Source organism: Oncorhynchus kisutch, linkage group LG9 (assembly GCF_002021735.2).
Source record: "Oncorhynchus kisutch isolate 150728-3 linkage group LG9, Okis_V2, whole genome shotgun sequence".
Lineage (NCBI taxonomy): Eukaryota > Metazoa > Chordata > Actinopteri > Salmoniformes > Salmonidae > Oncorhynchus > Oncorhynchus kisutch.
In genome coordinates this window covers 28796649-28811391 of record NC_034182.2, presented here as the reverse complement: position 1 = coordinate 28811391, position 14743 = coordinate 28796649, and the positions used below count along the sequence as shown (strand labels likewise).

Here is a 14743-nt window from a genome sequence, read left to right as displayed (position 1 = left end):
ACATATGTATTCAGACCTTTTACTCAGTACTTTGTTGAAGCACCTTTGGCAACGAATACAAGCTTGGCACACCTGTATTTAGGGAGTTTCCCCCATTCTTATCTGCAGATCCTCTCAAGCTCTGTCAGGTTGGATGGGGAGTATCACTGCACAGCTATTTTCAGGTCTCTCCAGAGATGTTCGATCAGGTTCAGGTCTGGGCTCTTCAGAGACTTGTCCCGAAGCCACTCCTGCCTTGTCTTGGCTATGTGCTTAGGATTGTTGTCCTGTTGGAAGGTGAACCTTCGCCACAGGCTGAGGTCCTGAGTGCTCTGGAGCAAGTTTCCATCAAGGATCTCTCTGTACTTTGCTCCGATCATCTTTCCCTCAATCCTGACTAGTCTCCCAGTCCCTGCCACTGAAAAACATCCCCACAGCATGATGCTGCCACCACCATGCATCATCTTAGGGATGGTGCAAGTTTTCCTCCAGATCTGACGCTTGGCATTCAGGCCAAAGAGTTCAATCTTGGTTTCGTCAAACCAGAGAATCTTGTTTCTGATGGTGTGAGTTCTTTAAATGGCTTTTGGCAAACTCCAAGTGGGCTGTTATGTGCCTTGTACTGAGGAGTGGTTTCCATCTGGCCACTCTACCATAAAGGCCTGATTGGTGGAGTGCTGCAGAGATGGGAGAACCTTCCATAAGGACAACCATCTCCACAGAGGAACTCTGACCAAGGCCCTTCTCCCCCGATTGCTCAGTTTGGCTGGACGGCCAGCTCTAGGAAGAGTTTTTGTTGTTCCAAACTTCTTCCATTTAAGAATGATGGAGGCCACTGTGTTCTTGGGGACCTTCAATGCTGCAGACATGTTTTGGTACCTTTCCCCAGATCTGTGCCTCAACAGAATCCTGTCTCTGAGCTCTACGGACAATAACTTCGAATTGACTTGGTTTTTGCTGTCATGCATTGCGGGACCTTATATAGACAGGTGTGTGCCTTTCCAAATCATGTCAAATCAATTGAATTTACCACAGGTGGACTCCAATCAAGTTGTAGAAACATCTCCAGGATGATCAATGGAAACAGGATATACCTGAGCTCAATTTCGAGTCTGTGTGAATACATGTAAATAAGGTATTTCTGTTTTTTATTTATTTGTAATACATCTTAAAAAATGTCTAAACCTGTTTTCTCTTTGCAATTTTGGGGTATTGTGTGTCGATTGATGCGAAAAACAATGTAATCTTTGCAACTGCGACCTGGCCAAGATAAAGCATAGCAGTGTGAGCAGACAACAAAGAGTTACACATGGAGTAAACAATTAACAAGTCAATAACACAGTAGAAACCAAAGGGGGAGTCTATATACAATGTGTGCAAAAGGCATGAGGAGGTAGGCAAATAATTACAATTTTGCAGATTAACACTGGAGTGATGAATGATCAGATGGTCATGTACAGGTAGAGATATTGGTGTGCAAAAGAGCAGAAAAGTAAATAAATAAAAACAGTATGGGGATGAGGTAGGTGAAAAAGGGTGGGCTATTTACCAATAAACTATGTACAGCTGCAGCGATCGGTTAGCTGCTCAGATAGCTGATGTTTGAAGTTGGTGAGGGAGATAAAAGTCTCCAACTTCAGCGATTTTTGCAATTCGTTCCAGTCACAGGCAGCAGAGTACTGGAACGAAAGGTGGCCAAATGAGGTGTTGGCTTTAGGGATGATCAGTGAGATACACCTGCTGGAGCGCGTGCTACGGATGGGTGTTGCCATCGTGACCAGTGAGCTGAGATAAGGCGGAGCTTTACCTAGCATGGACTTGTAGATGACCTGGAGCCAGTGGGTCTGGCGACGAATATGTAGCGAGGGCCAGCCGACTAGAGCATACAAGTCGCAGTGGTCGGTGGTATAAGGTGCTTTAGTGACGAAACGGATGGCACTGTGATAGACTGCATCCAGTTTGCTGAGTAGAGTGTTGGAAGCCATTTTGTAGATGACATCGCCGAAGTCGAGGATCGGTAGGATAGTCAGTTTTACTAGGGTAAGCTTGGCGGCGTGAGTGAAGGAGGCTTTGTTGCGGAATAGAAAGCCGACTCTTGATTTGCTTTTCGATTGGAGATGTTTGATATGAGTCTGGAAGGAGAGTTTGCAGTCTAGCCAGACACCTAGGTACTTATGGTCTAGGCAGGTATACAGTTGGGATCGTGCACCAATATGAATGTATTTGAGAGGGCATGATACATGGAAAATGGAACATGTCACACTGAAAGAACTGCCATTGAAAGAATTGCCATTGAAAGAATTGCCACACTGAAAGATTTGCCATTTCAGAATGTGTTACTTTTTTTGTGGTTCATTTAAGTTGTCCTTTAGTGCACAGACTTATGGTTTACTGTAAATTCCCTTTGATTGTTGCTGTTGCCGCATAGTGCCTGCTTATTTCCTGTACCTGTATCTGCCGTCAGAAGGGTGCTTTTTTTATTGCTAGGGAATTTATCCTTTAAAAAAACCATTGACTAAAAGCAGTGATGACATTGATTGACTGTAGTGCGGTTGAATAAATTACCTATAGTGCCTTTCACAGCCACCTGTGACCCTTTCTATGACATGGCTCATTTTGTTACCTTGCCAAACAAACTTGGTGACACATTTTCATGCCATTTTCCACATCACCATCTGTGGTCCTGTCTGTGACAGCTAGGTAATTTCCTGAAGAGGTTGAGGGGTGGCCCTACCGAACGGCAGTTTCATCTAGTTTTGAGTGTATTAGTGAATATAACATATCAAATTAAATTGTATTTGTCACATGCACCCAATACAAGTGTTTACTTACAAGCCCTTAACCAATAATGCAGTTCAAGAAATAGAGTTAGTCAAATGTTTTCTAAATATACTAAAGTAATGAACAAATTAAAGTTATACAATAAAAAATATAAAATAAACGAGGCAATAGACAGGTTATGAGTGATTTAGTCTAACTAAAACAGATTGGATTCATATTGTCATCTGAACAATCATTTTGGCCAGTGATATCTTGATTCAATACAGTGTTGTTAGAATGTTGCAACCCAAATACCCTAAAGAATTGTGAGAAATTACAGTAATCTCATCTAATGCATTTCCTCGATAATAACGAGTACCACAATGGAAATAAATCAGTGGATTTGATTGTGCCTTGGTCATTTTAATGCATCTATTGTGGTACTTAAGTGGTTGAGGCAACTCCTATATGTATTTTAAATATGTCTAATAAAATACTTAAAATCTTTCTTCTTTTAAATTTTTTTTTTTTTTTTTTACCCTTTCCCAGAATACTGACCCGGTCCATGACCTGCTGTTGGATGTGATCACATGGGTTGGCATTCTGCTCTCCCTGGTCTGCCTGCTCATCAGCCTGTTCACCTTCTGCTTCTTCCGGGGCCTCCAGAGCGACCGCAACACCATCCACAAGAACCTCTGCATCAGCCTCTTCATTGCAGAATCCCTCTTCCTGGTGGGGATCAACCGAGCTGACCAACCGGTAAGAACACTCCTAAGCCGGACAGATGATGCTCAACAAACACAGCCGACTCAATCTGTTTTCAATGGCAGCAGTGTGTTAGTGGCGGGTCTAGGTTGGTGTTGCTCTGTTTGTCTGACCATTTGGGGAGATTTCTACTTGTGATAGACTCCACCACACACCTGCATCAAGCATGTCTCATGCATTTTGGTATTTATTTTCATTTTGGTTGACAGAGGGAGGCGTGTCAGGGGGCTTCATCTCAGTAGTCTAAAGTTGCTCCCTTTTCTTGTCATCTTTATATGCTCTATTCTGAACATGCAGGATAGGTGAAGGCAACAAAGTCTATTTGGGATCTGTCACCTGTCTCCCAAATCAGTTCTGATCAGGGAAAAGAGGCGAGGAGAGGGAGCCACGTTAGACTATTGAAATGCATCCAGGGTGTCAGCTCTCTAGTGCTTGAAGGGCCAAAGTGCCCACATGTTTTCATTTCAACCTGGCGTTTGATTCATTAGTGTTTCTGATTGGCCAGAGAGGTTGCACACCTGGTTCCTCAGGTCTAAATTAGACATGGTTCTGTGCCCAATTGCCTATTATACAACGAGTGAGTCCCACTATGGTAACCAGGGCTTCAATAGAGTTGGTCCACTGGTAACGGCTAGATAGTTAACCATATAACCAGTTTCATTCCGTATGTTTAACTTTTGCTTCCAAGTTATTCTGTTCACACAACAACCCAAGTAAGACTCTAGAAATTATAGTAGAAAACCAGCATAAGCTGAGACAGGAATTTAGGAAATCCATCAGCTTTTGACCTTAACCCTTATGAACTGGTTTTGCTCACATCTTCCTATTGCAGTTAAATATTTCAAAAGCATGTCGGATACTTGAGCATTCAGCGTGCGCTTCACCGTGGCTCTCTCGTCTCTTGAGGGCCAGCTCCACTCGAGAAAGCAATTCAGTAGTCTGAGCAGAACATTAAGGTTTGAGTGTACCTCGATGCACTTCCTCGGACATCTGTGTATTTGAAGGGTGAACCGCTCAAGTACAATGGATCTGTAGATGCTATATCATATTTGTGCTAGTCAACATTAGCAAGGATTCCAGGTTCATGGGAAATGGTCTGCTATCATAATTTAAAGAAGTGAAGGTTGCAGGTAGTTGAATGTATCGGTTTCCTCTAGAGTTTAAAAACAATATAATTACCCCTTAGTCTGTTCCGATTCGAATGCCTCATCTGAACATGAGAACATGAGTGCTTTGAAGCTTTAAGTATCCACGGTTATGTGTGTGTGCCATTCATAACAATGTTGTTCATCAATTTATTGGAATGTAATGTATAGAATGTATTGATGGTATAGGTCAATCACGTGTATAAAGCAGAGAAATATCAAATGTGCTCAGCGAACAAACATCTTTCATGTATCCTTTCAACTAGCAATGATAATCAACACCATGGGATACCTTTGCTAGTAAACCCTGACCTTTGCCCTTATCTAGCCTCTCCCCTCAGTCCCCCTGGTTCTCCCCCTGGTTCTCCCCCTGATTCTCTCGGTCCCCCTGGTTCTCTCAGTTCTCCCCAGTCTCCCTGGTTCTCCCCAGTTCTACCCTGTTACTTCACCTGACACAGCTCAAGATCCAATGTTTCTATCAAAGAACCACACACACCCTCACCCCAGCCTCCCCTTTCCACCCCCCACTGCAATAGCCCTCCCGTCGTGGAGCAGTAGACTGATCTCTAAATGCTGTGGGTAATCTGGATTAGGCGATCAATATGTCAACCCCCCCCCCCCCCCCCACTGCATTTAATGGCCACCGCTGGATTGTCACTTAGAGAGCTGAGCTGACCTGCTAGAGCTCTGCACTAAGGACACCGTCATTATCAACAGGGCGCAGGAGAGGGGGGGGGGTGAGAGAAGTTGTTTGAGGTTCTCACTTTGTGTTAATGAATGTGTGTGTGTGTGTGTGTGTGTGTGTGTGTGTGTGTGTGTGTGTGTGTGTGTGTGTGTGTGTGTGTGTGTGTGTGTGTGTGTGTGTGTGTGTGTGTGTGTGTGCGCGCGTGTGTGTGTGTCTGTGTCTGTCTGTGTCTGTCTGTGAGCTGTAGTTTCCAAGGTAAGGAATGTTGCACGATTAGAACAGTGGCAGACACACACACACTTGTTGTCATAAATGTGAACCCTAGAGTATGGATGACTAAGCATCATGTATATTATCTTAGAGTTTTCACACTGCTTTTGCCCTCTACTCATTAGATGTGATGGTTTTGATTCAGTGGGCAGTTTTAAAGATCACTCTCTCCTGAATTGCATTGATGGCCACTGGTCCTGACAGTCGTTTAATTGAACCAATTTCAATGACCGCTGAACAAAGTACCCCGGGTATGACCAATTGCTTCAATAATCTGATCAATTACAGTCGTTACAAGTAGTGTGTGTCTGTGTGTGTGTGTGCCCATGTGTGTGCGTTCTGCATATGGTTTTTGCCCCACTGTGTCTAAGCCAAACCCATTAAATTTTTGAACTTGACCTTTGACCTTGTACCGTGTCAACTTTCCCCTCAGATTGCCTGTGCTGTGTTCGCTGCCCTGCTCCACTTCTTCTTCCTGGCGGCCTTCACCTGGATGTTCTTGGAGGGCGTGCAGCTCTACATTATGCTGGTGGAGGTGTTCGAGAGCGAGCACTCGCGCAAACGCTACTTTTACCTGGTGGGTTACGGTGTGCCAGCGCTCATCGTGGCCGTGTCTGCCGCCGTGGACTACCGCAGCTATGGCACGGATCGAGTGTGAGTATTTACCGGAAATGGAACCACGGCTTTAGAACCATACCATTATAACGTTGACCGTAAGAACCCCGCTATTTAAACCATGCCCACCATTAACCCATTCCTAAGGTGTACATTCTAAAGCAGTGTTGCTCAAATCTCTCCTCGAGCACTGCGTGTTCCTTGATTTGATATTTTCCAGTACTGGCACACCGCATTCAAATGGGGTTGCAATTGAACAAATGTGTGAAACATCAGGGTGGTCCTAAGGACGTGATTGGGAAGCAATTCTCGAGAATCGGTAACTGGGGAAACAATAACGTGTTAAGTTATTGTAGTCAACGTATTGAAATAATGGCTCGTTCAAACATGTTGTCGTCCATACGACCAGCACCTTCTGATGGCACACAATACCAGGCTGACGGCCATATCTGAACTATTCCAATATGGTTGTGATATGTTCACTATGGCTGTTGTGTAGGCAGGGTGGTCCACTGCTGTTAGTGTTTCTTTGTTTACCGGCTGTCTAGACGTAGTGACGTTCTGCTGTGCCGTTCTGTTTGGTTTTTGAGAGCATGGTGGAAGTTCTTCTGCCGTTCTAAATCAGAGTCTGTATTCATCTCAGCATCTCAAATTAGGAGTTCTGATCTAGGATCAGGTGGCCTCCTTCTCCATGCAAAACTGATCCTAGATCAGCACTCTGGCCCTGATGACCCCATGATAGAGGGGTTTCCTGAACACCTGACCTGAACGAGAAACATCTGGTAGACTAAAACAAGGGCACGTAGGAGTTTTTCTTCTGACCAGGAACAACTATCTTGACACTAAATTTGGTTTATTTCCAAATGTATTTGTTCAGGTTAATTCACACAACCGCACTGAATCAGCTGACTAATTTCATTGAATAAAAACAGTGTGCGGTGGTCGTTACAATTGCAATAACTGCTGCAATAACTAATGCTCCTCGTCACTCCCGAACGGTTATTCTAACGCAGAACTTCTGCTGACCTGAACAAAATGTCTAACGGTGGCAAATGCAAGTCATAGCTGTGTGAATGTCAAGCCATTGTGGTTAGCGTCTTCAGCATTTACGCAACTCCTGTACAACTGAGCATGAGAGCAATAGATGGAGAGATGAGGCACTAGACGGAGCCGGAGCGAGAAAGGGAGCCGTCGGGAATGTAATTGTCATGCGTTCTTATGTTCCCCGCTGAAGACACTGGAGAAATGATTTGATTTGCTCTCGCACTTCTCTCTGAAATATAAACCAGCGGTCCTAACAATGACACAAAGCAGTAGTAGAGAGAAACTGTTCCTCTCTCACTAAATATGTAGCCAATCTGGAGGGGGGAAAAAATACAAAAAAACCTGCATCAGAGGTTTTCACAAAATGTTTATCGTACATGTCACTGTAGGAACTTTAGTGGTCTAATAATTGGTGATAATTGGTGACTTCATTAAATCATTAATTTGCCTACTGTTTCAAATTAATAATGTGGGATACGGGCACCATTAATCGTTTTAATTCAAAGGGAACAATTAACTTGAAACTCTGATTAGTAGTTTAGCCTTCGTTCATCAAGTCTCGTATCAACAATCTTAAAGGACACATAAGGTCTTTAAATGTATTAGAGCCAGCATTTGGCAAAGCAAGAGAGAACCACATTTAATAAATATAGGGTTTATTGTTACGCCAGAGAAACAAACACACAATGAAAAGAAACAAAGACTATGATTCATCTATTAGATTATAATTTTGCAATGACGAATATTCAAGAAGGAAACACAGAGAATGTAATTTACTGAGTCAATGGTCAGATTCCTCTCTCTGTCTTTCTCATCGACCTGCGTCGGTACCGTCTATTGGCGCAGTCAGCTTTGTGTTGCACACAAGCTATGAAGATGTCCAAGAACCCACTCTTGTGGGCCTTCAGCAAAGTCTGTCCATTGTTCTTAATTCCTGATAAGTGTTCCATCTCCGATTCTTCGTGAGGAAGACGTGCCTCTGAGTTCAGAGGCCGTTTCCTAGAGTTCTGTATCAGTCCAAGACTGACAATTCTTTGTCATGCCTACTTTCCTCTCTCCCTCCTGCAAGACAAGTCTCTTTCTCCTCCAAATCGATTAAATTCTCCTTCGTCTGTCTTTTGGCTGATTTTCCAACTGCCGGAGAGCAGTTTTTATTAGGGTGGGTGTGACTCTTTATCCGATGGCCTCAGACATCAAGGGAGATGGGAGTTCTCCATCCCGCTTTGAGTCAGAGTGACTTGTAAATAAGACATAAAAAAAGACTCTTAGGCCCTTATTGTACATATGAAATAGTTTCCAAAGTGTTTGTCTTACATTCTAGAACACAATGATACCAGATATGTAATTTGTACTAATGTGTATTTAGAAGAGTAGATATATAAAAGTACACATTTATTGACAATACCTTCACGTAACACGTCGTCATTTCAAATGTATTTAAGAGTAGGGATAAAAGTCTATACATTATCGTTTGCCTGTGTTACAGAAGAGTGGGGAAACCTTTGATAGACACACCACATGACCTTGGTTGTGTCTCCTGAGAGGTCAGAGTTCAACCTTTTCCTTCAAGCTGGTGTGACTGGTCAGCTATCTCCTTAGAGCAGGAAGAAATACTATAAGTCAGTTCCTAAAGGTTTTGCCTGTTGGGCGAAGATGGTCTGTGGGGGTGAACATGGAGAGTCACGCCATGGGAATGTGATCCTGTGACCCCCTAGAGTAACAACATATACACTACCATTCAAAGGTTTGGGGCCACTTATGTATTTGACTTTGAAAGAAAAGCTATTTTTTTTTGTCCATTTAAAATAACATAAAATTGATCAGAAATACAGTGTAGACATTGTTAATGTTGTAAATAACTATTGTAGGTGGACATATGGAATATCTACATAGGTGTTCAGAGGCCCATTATCAGCAACCATCACCCCTGTGTTCCAATGGCACTTTGTTTTAGCTAATCCAAGGTTATCATTTTAAAAGTCTAATTGGTCATTGGATAACCATTTTGCAATTAAGTTAGCACAGCTGAAAACAGTTCTGATTAAAGAAGCAATAAAACTGGCCTTCTTTAGACTAGTTGAGTATCTGGAGCATCAGCATTTGTGGGTTCGATTACAGGCTCAAAATGGCCAGAAACAATGGACTTTCTATTGAAACTCGTCAGTCTATTCTGAGAAATTAAGGCTATTGCATGCGAGAAATTGCTAAGAAACTGAAGATCTCACAACGCTGTGTACTACTCCCTTCACAGAACAGTGCAAACTGTCCCTAACCAGAATAGAAAGAGGAGTGGGAGGCCCTGGTGAACAACTGAGCAAGAGGACAAGTACATTAGTGTGTCTAGTTTGAGAAACAGACGCCTCACAAGTCCTCAACCGACAGCTTCATTAAATAGTACCCGCAAAACATCAGTCTCAATGTCAACAGTGAAGAGTCGACTCCAGGATGCTAGAGCGTTGGACTAGTAACCGAAAGGTTGCAAGATCGAGTCCCTGAGCTGACAAGGTAAAATAAAATCTGTTGTCCTGCACCTGAACAAGGCAGTTAACCCACGGTTCCTAGGCCGTCATTGAAAAGAAGAATTTGTTCTTAACTGACTTGCCTAGTTAAATAAAGGTCAAATTAAAACATTAAAGCCAATCCAACTTGCTTCAGGAAGCATGGGGTGAAATCTCAACAAATTACCTCAACAAATTGACAAACTAGAATGCCAATGTTCTGCAAGGCTGTAATTTCTTCAAATGGAGGATTTGTAGACACAATTATTATTTCAATTAAGAATCATTATTTCTAACTTTGTCAACATCTTGACTATATTTCCTATTCATTTTGCAGCTCATTTCATGTATGTTTTCATGGAAAACAATGACATTTCTAAGTGACCCCAAACTTTTGGATGGTAGTGTATACTTACACACACACACACACACACTAGACATTTGTGTGTATCAGGAGCCACATTTCTTGGTGATGGATTGAGACGATAGCTGCCACTGCCTGTCGCCACAGCACCATGTGAATAATAACAATTCTAGCCACCGGTGGAACAATTATACGCAGCTGTGAGAGATGGGTGGGACGGACAGGGCGTGACATGCTCAGCTAGAGATGGAGGGGTTTGGGCATCACACAGCTCAATATTCCACCTAGAATCGGAATATAATCATTTGAGCAATAAAAACATGACCATGGGTTGTCCTGTTAACTGAGGAGAGAAAGTGTCACACTTTACAAATTCAAAATGGCCACTGAGATTTTGCTTAGTCACATCTCTAAGTGAGTCCAGTGACAGAGAACATAATGAAAAGCATTGTTTTGTGTTACATGCCCTCGCGTAGTTCCATTTAGGCTGTTATGGGGCTAATTCGCTCAGGAGTTAAACAGTAAGTGTGTTATAAGTGTTTCTGTTCCTATATAGCAGCATGTTCCAATTGATTCCACAATCTGTTATTTTCAACTGTTTACCGAAATTAGTCTAGTCTATGTTGCCAGAGTATTCTTAGACTAATGTTAGATTGTGTTAGCTGTTGGGGACAATATCTCTATATGAACAGTGAATTTTTATTTTTTTAAAGCCCTAGGTTTGGGGTATATACTATTCTACTGTAAATTATATACCATGAGGTGAACTCATATAATGCCTTACCAAAAAGCCACATAGCTCACATTTCACCCTAAATAATAATAATAATAATTAGCTGACATTTAATAATGACAGTTTGTTATAACTTTGAGAGCATCTCTGTCCATTTTGCAACAGATAACTCCTTGGCATACGTGGAGCCCCTCATGTCCTCACACGTGACTTTAAGTCTCTTTAGGTTCTCTTGTCTCGAGAGAACCTAAACGTCTCTCCCCCTCTCTCCAAAGTGTCTCTGAGCTAAACTAATGTGCCAAGTTGCTGTGTATCAGTGTCACCGATGCGGGTATGCAACACTAGACGTTGGGAGACAAAATGCTACCTGGGTTTCTATTCTCTTTGCGTCATAACCAAGAAGATCAGAGGAGTCTGCCGCCAACGCAGTGTCAGGCCGGCAAATGGGGAAAAATGGATACGCTCAAAAATCAAAACAGAACCCTGACATGACTGGAGAGGAGAACATGCAGATAGTCGGAGGATTGCTGGCTTGAGTATTCTCCAGAAATGACAGCCCTTTCCCTTATATTTCATAAGGACTACTTAGGAAGATTTCGATATGCGCATGTGTTTACATCGTCTCCACTTATCCCTTGATAAGAGCCACGTCGAGGATTGTCAAGTCTCAGTAACACCAAAGTAACACTCACTGGTTGTTTCCCAAATGGCACTCTATTCCCTATATGGTGCACTACTTTTGATTTAATTACGTAATTTTTGTGAGCTTTCCATTTTGTTCCTACCATTTTTTTGGTTTGTTTGTTTTTTTTGTTATTCAGTCTTAAAAATCACACTTTTTTGAATAGAAAAATAACACAATTGGATGGTTTAACTCCACACCAATGCTAAAACCAGGAGACCACTTTTGAGGTCTGAACAAAAATGTTTATGTTGATTTTATTTGTCAAACGTCAGTCAAGCATCGATCATCATGTCACCAGAATTACACCGTCAAATTATTTGGGAAAGGAGCATCAAGCTCACACCGTGTACTTTCACCACCCTGTGAAGTTCTTCATAACTTATCATTTGTAGCCATTAATAGCTAGAAGGGATCAAGCTTTTGTCAAATTAATATCCGATTTTACATTTCATAGCAGGTTAGGAGAACCTACGCATCGGGTTAGGATAATTAACGTAGCAGGTTATGAGAATTAGGTTAATGTTAGGAAAAGGGTTAGGGTTAGCTCAAATGCAAAATTGGACCAAAACATCCTGTTTCTATCACAATAGTCTGGAATTTCTTCAAATATACAGTATGACTTTACTCGCATAAAAACTGTGAATGGAAAGTAGTGTTGTTAGCTATCTGGCCAACCAGAATCAAAACAACTCATGGACTTCTGCCCCATTGAAGCGTGGGCATCGTTTCCGTGACAACGTCAGCTAACCCATCTGTATTTATTTTCTTTCAAAGCCTCTTTTGGCACCATAACTGTGCTAGAGCTTGTTGGTGTGTGATGTAATTGCACATACTCGGCCAAGGCATTTGAGCTTGTAGCTGCGACTGTAGTCTAATAACGCTACTGACACCTAATATGGTTGAAACACGAGCGAATATTGCACTAGGGCCATTTCATGTAAGAAAATAAATATATTTTTCAGGACTCAGTATGTATTTCTGAACACTCACTATTGTAGTCCGTGTTCGAGGTGACACAGAATGCTCGGCACTGAGCAGATTTCAAGTCTTGTGAGTGGAAACATTCATTTTGCAAGCATTTTGTGCAACATCTGGCGTGCGTTACCTGTGAATGCTGAGCTGTACCCACTTTAACATGAGAACCGCAATAGGCCAACGGCCACTGACATTGTGATTTTGTCATTAAAAAAATCGCCCACCCCCCAAGAAAAGCAACTTCCTGTCTCTTCCCTGACTTTTCCTAAATGTTTGTATTTTACATTGCTCATTTGTCAGACTTGTAAAATCACAAACAGAAAAGTATTTAGAGCCTTTTTACCAGTTTTATTGTCTCACACCTATTCCCAACTTAACCCGCCAAGACAATGTGCTGTAGGACGTTGGTACCCGGGCCAGGCGCTAATGAGTCTCTCTCCTCGCTGAATGAATGATAAATAGTTGAATAGGAAATAATTGTGCACTTAACTTCACAATTGAAATTAAATTAGGCCTTACTGAATGGCAAAGAGAGTGAAGAGGTTGATTTTTAATTTAGAACAACAATAGTGTAATGATGAGTGTGTGTTAAGCCTATTTATCAGAGTTGGCGCCCATGTTTCTAGCAAATCATTTCACCGTGCACTTTGTGGGTTGATATTTTCTTTTATGTTTTACTTTGTAAATAGATGCTGTTAAGGGACTGTTTTATTTACTATAACTCTATTACTTATCATATTTATTGTAAGGCAAACGAAAATTGCAAAACATATATTTTACTCTATCCATGTTGATGAGCTAGCGGAAGCAAACGATGCCAGTCAGCCTGCACGGCCGGCTCATCGAAACTACTCCTAAACAACACAGAAACTAAACAAGACCAAAACTAATTTCACACATAATAACAGTTAGCCTAAAGACCCAATTCGATTTTTACAATAGTCTGATGAGTGAAAATATGATGTTGTCAAATTTTACGTGAAGAAATGGCCACAGCTCGGAATTGACATATGCAGGGTTTGGAGCATCACTTGTTCAAATCCTCCTTCAGAGTCACATGCAGGTAAAATGTTCTATATAGTACCAGAAAGAGCATATTCTGCATTCTATGACACTTTGTCAAATAACTCTGGAAATTCAAAAAGGTGCGGCTTTATTTTTAAATATCACTTTTTCGAAGAATATCTGCGCTTACCCTTCAGCACTTGCACGACAGCATTGCTCTGGCTACTAAGCAAAGATTGGTAACATAATATGCTATCCTGATTTTTCAAATACATTTTCTTATTTCCACAATGTTTCTTTAGACCTTCCAAAACAAAATTATCAGGATTTCTTTGTGATTTCGTTTTTTACTTATAGGCTAGAGCAGGTATATTCCACTCTTACCAGCAGTCCGGAGCCTGCTGGTGTTCTACCTGATCATTCATTTCACCCACCTGATATCCCAGATTTAAATCATCCTTGATTAGAAGGGTACAAGGGAAAAAATGCAGTGAGACTGACTTCAATGTCCAGAGTTGAGTTTGAGGGGCCTAGAGTAACCTAAACTAATGAAAATGCAATTTATGTTCTTTTAAATCATATTTTTTTAGTATTCTAATGTTACCCAAGACATTCTTAAACACGACCTAATGACAGTTTAATCAAATGTGCTGATTAAACTGTTAGAATGTTGATGCGTCATAGTCTGGAAGTGGTGTCGAAAATAGGCTCTAGACTTTTTCAGTAGGACTTTCTCTACCTTCTCTATAAGGTACTTATAGGCTGTAGGGCCAGGTGGTTCTAGTGTTAAGTTACACTTTCAGACAGTGGCCATAAGCTATTGCGGCTATTTCAGAATAATGTAGACCTATCATAGTGGCCTATCAACAAACAATTTCCACATATAGCTGTTGTCTTCTATGATATCGCCAATATGTGGTGTTCAATGTAGGCCTACATTCCATGAGGCTTTTTAAAAACATTTATGCATGGCTTGACGTTAACCTTTTTAGGCCTGATGTTTTAGTCTAAAAGCTCAAATCACTTCATAACATTTAAGAAATGATCTGTAACACAATTGGCCAAGTAGGTGACTGAAAATTACATTACATTGTATTGTGTTATATGATGCAAGAAACCACTTTACAAAATTAAATTCATACTCTCTTCCTTTTTGGCTTATTTGCATATTCAAGCCTGTCTCAAAACAGGACACTGCCCCTTTAAGACAAAAAAAAGCT

The 14743-nt window shown here is 41.5% G+C and overlaps 1 protein-coding gene across 16 annotated transcripts in view; it reads left to right on the top strand.

Annotated features, from left to right (window-relative positions):
• The window catches only part of LOC109897029 (adhesion G protein-coupled receptor L3), a 303186-nt gene that overhangs the window by 259554 nt on the left and 28889 nt on the right, over positions 1-14743 (top strand). For all 16 annotated transcript variants that reach the window (XM_020491529.2, XM_020491527.2, XM_031832342.1 and 13 more), the window contains 2 exons: positions 3289-3498; positions 6038-6258. In XM_020491529.2, coding sequence (XP_020347118.1) covers positions 3289-3498; positions 6038-6258 — 431 coding nt within the window. The remainder of the gene's footprint in view (positions 1-3288; positions 3499-6037; positions 6259-14743) is intronic.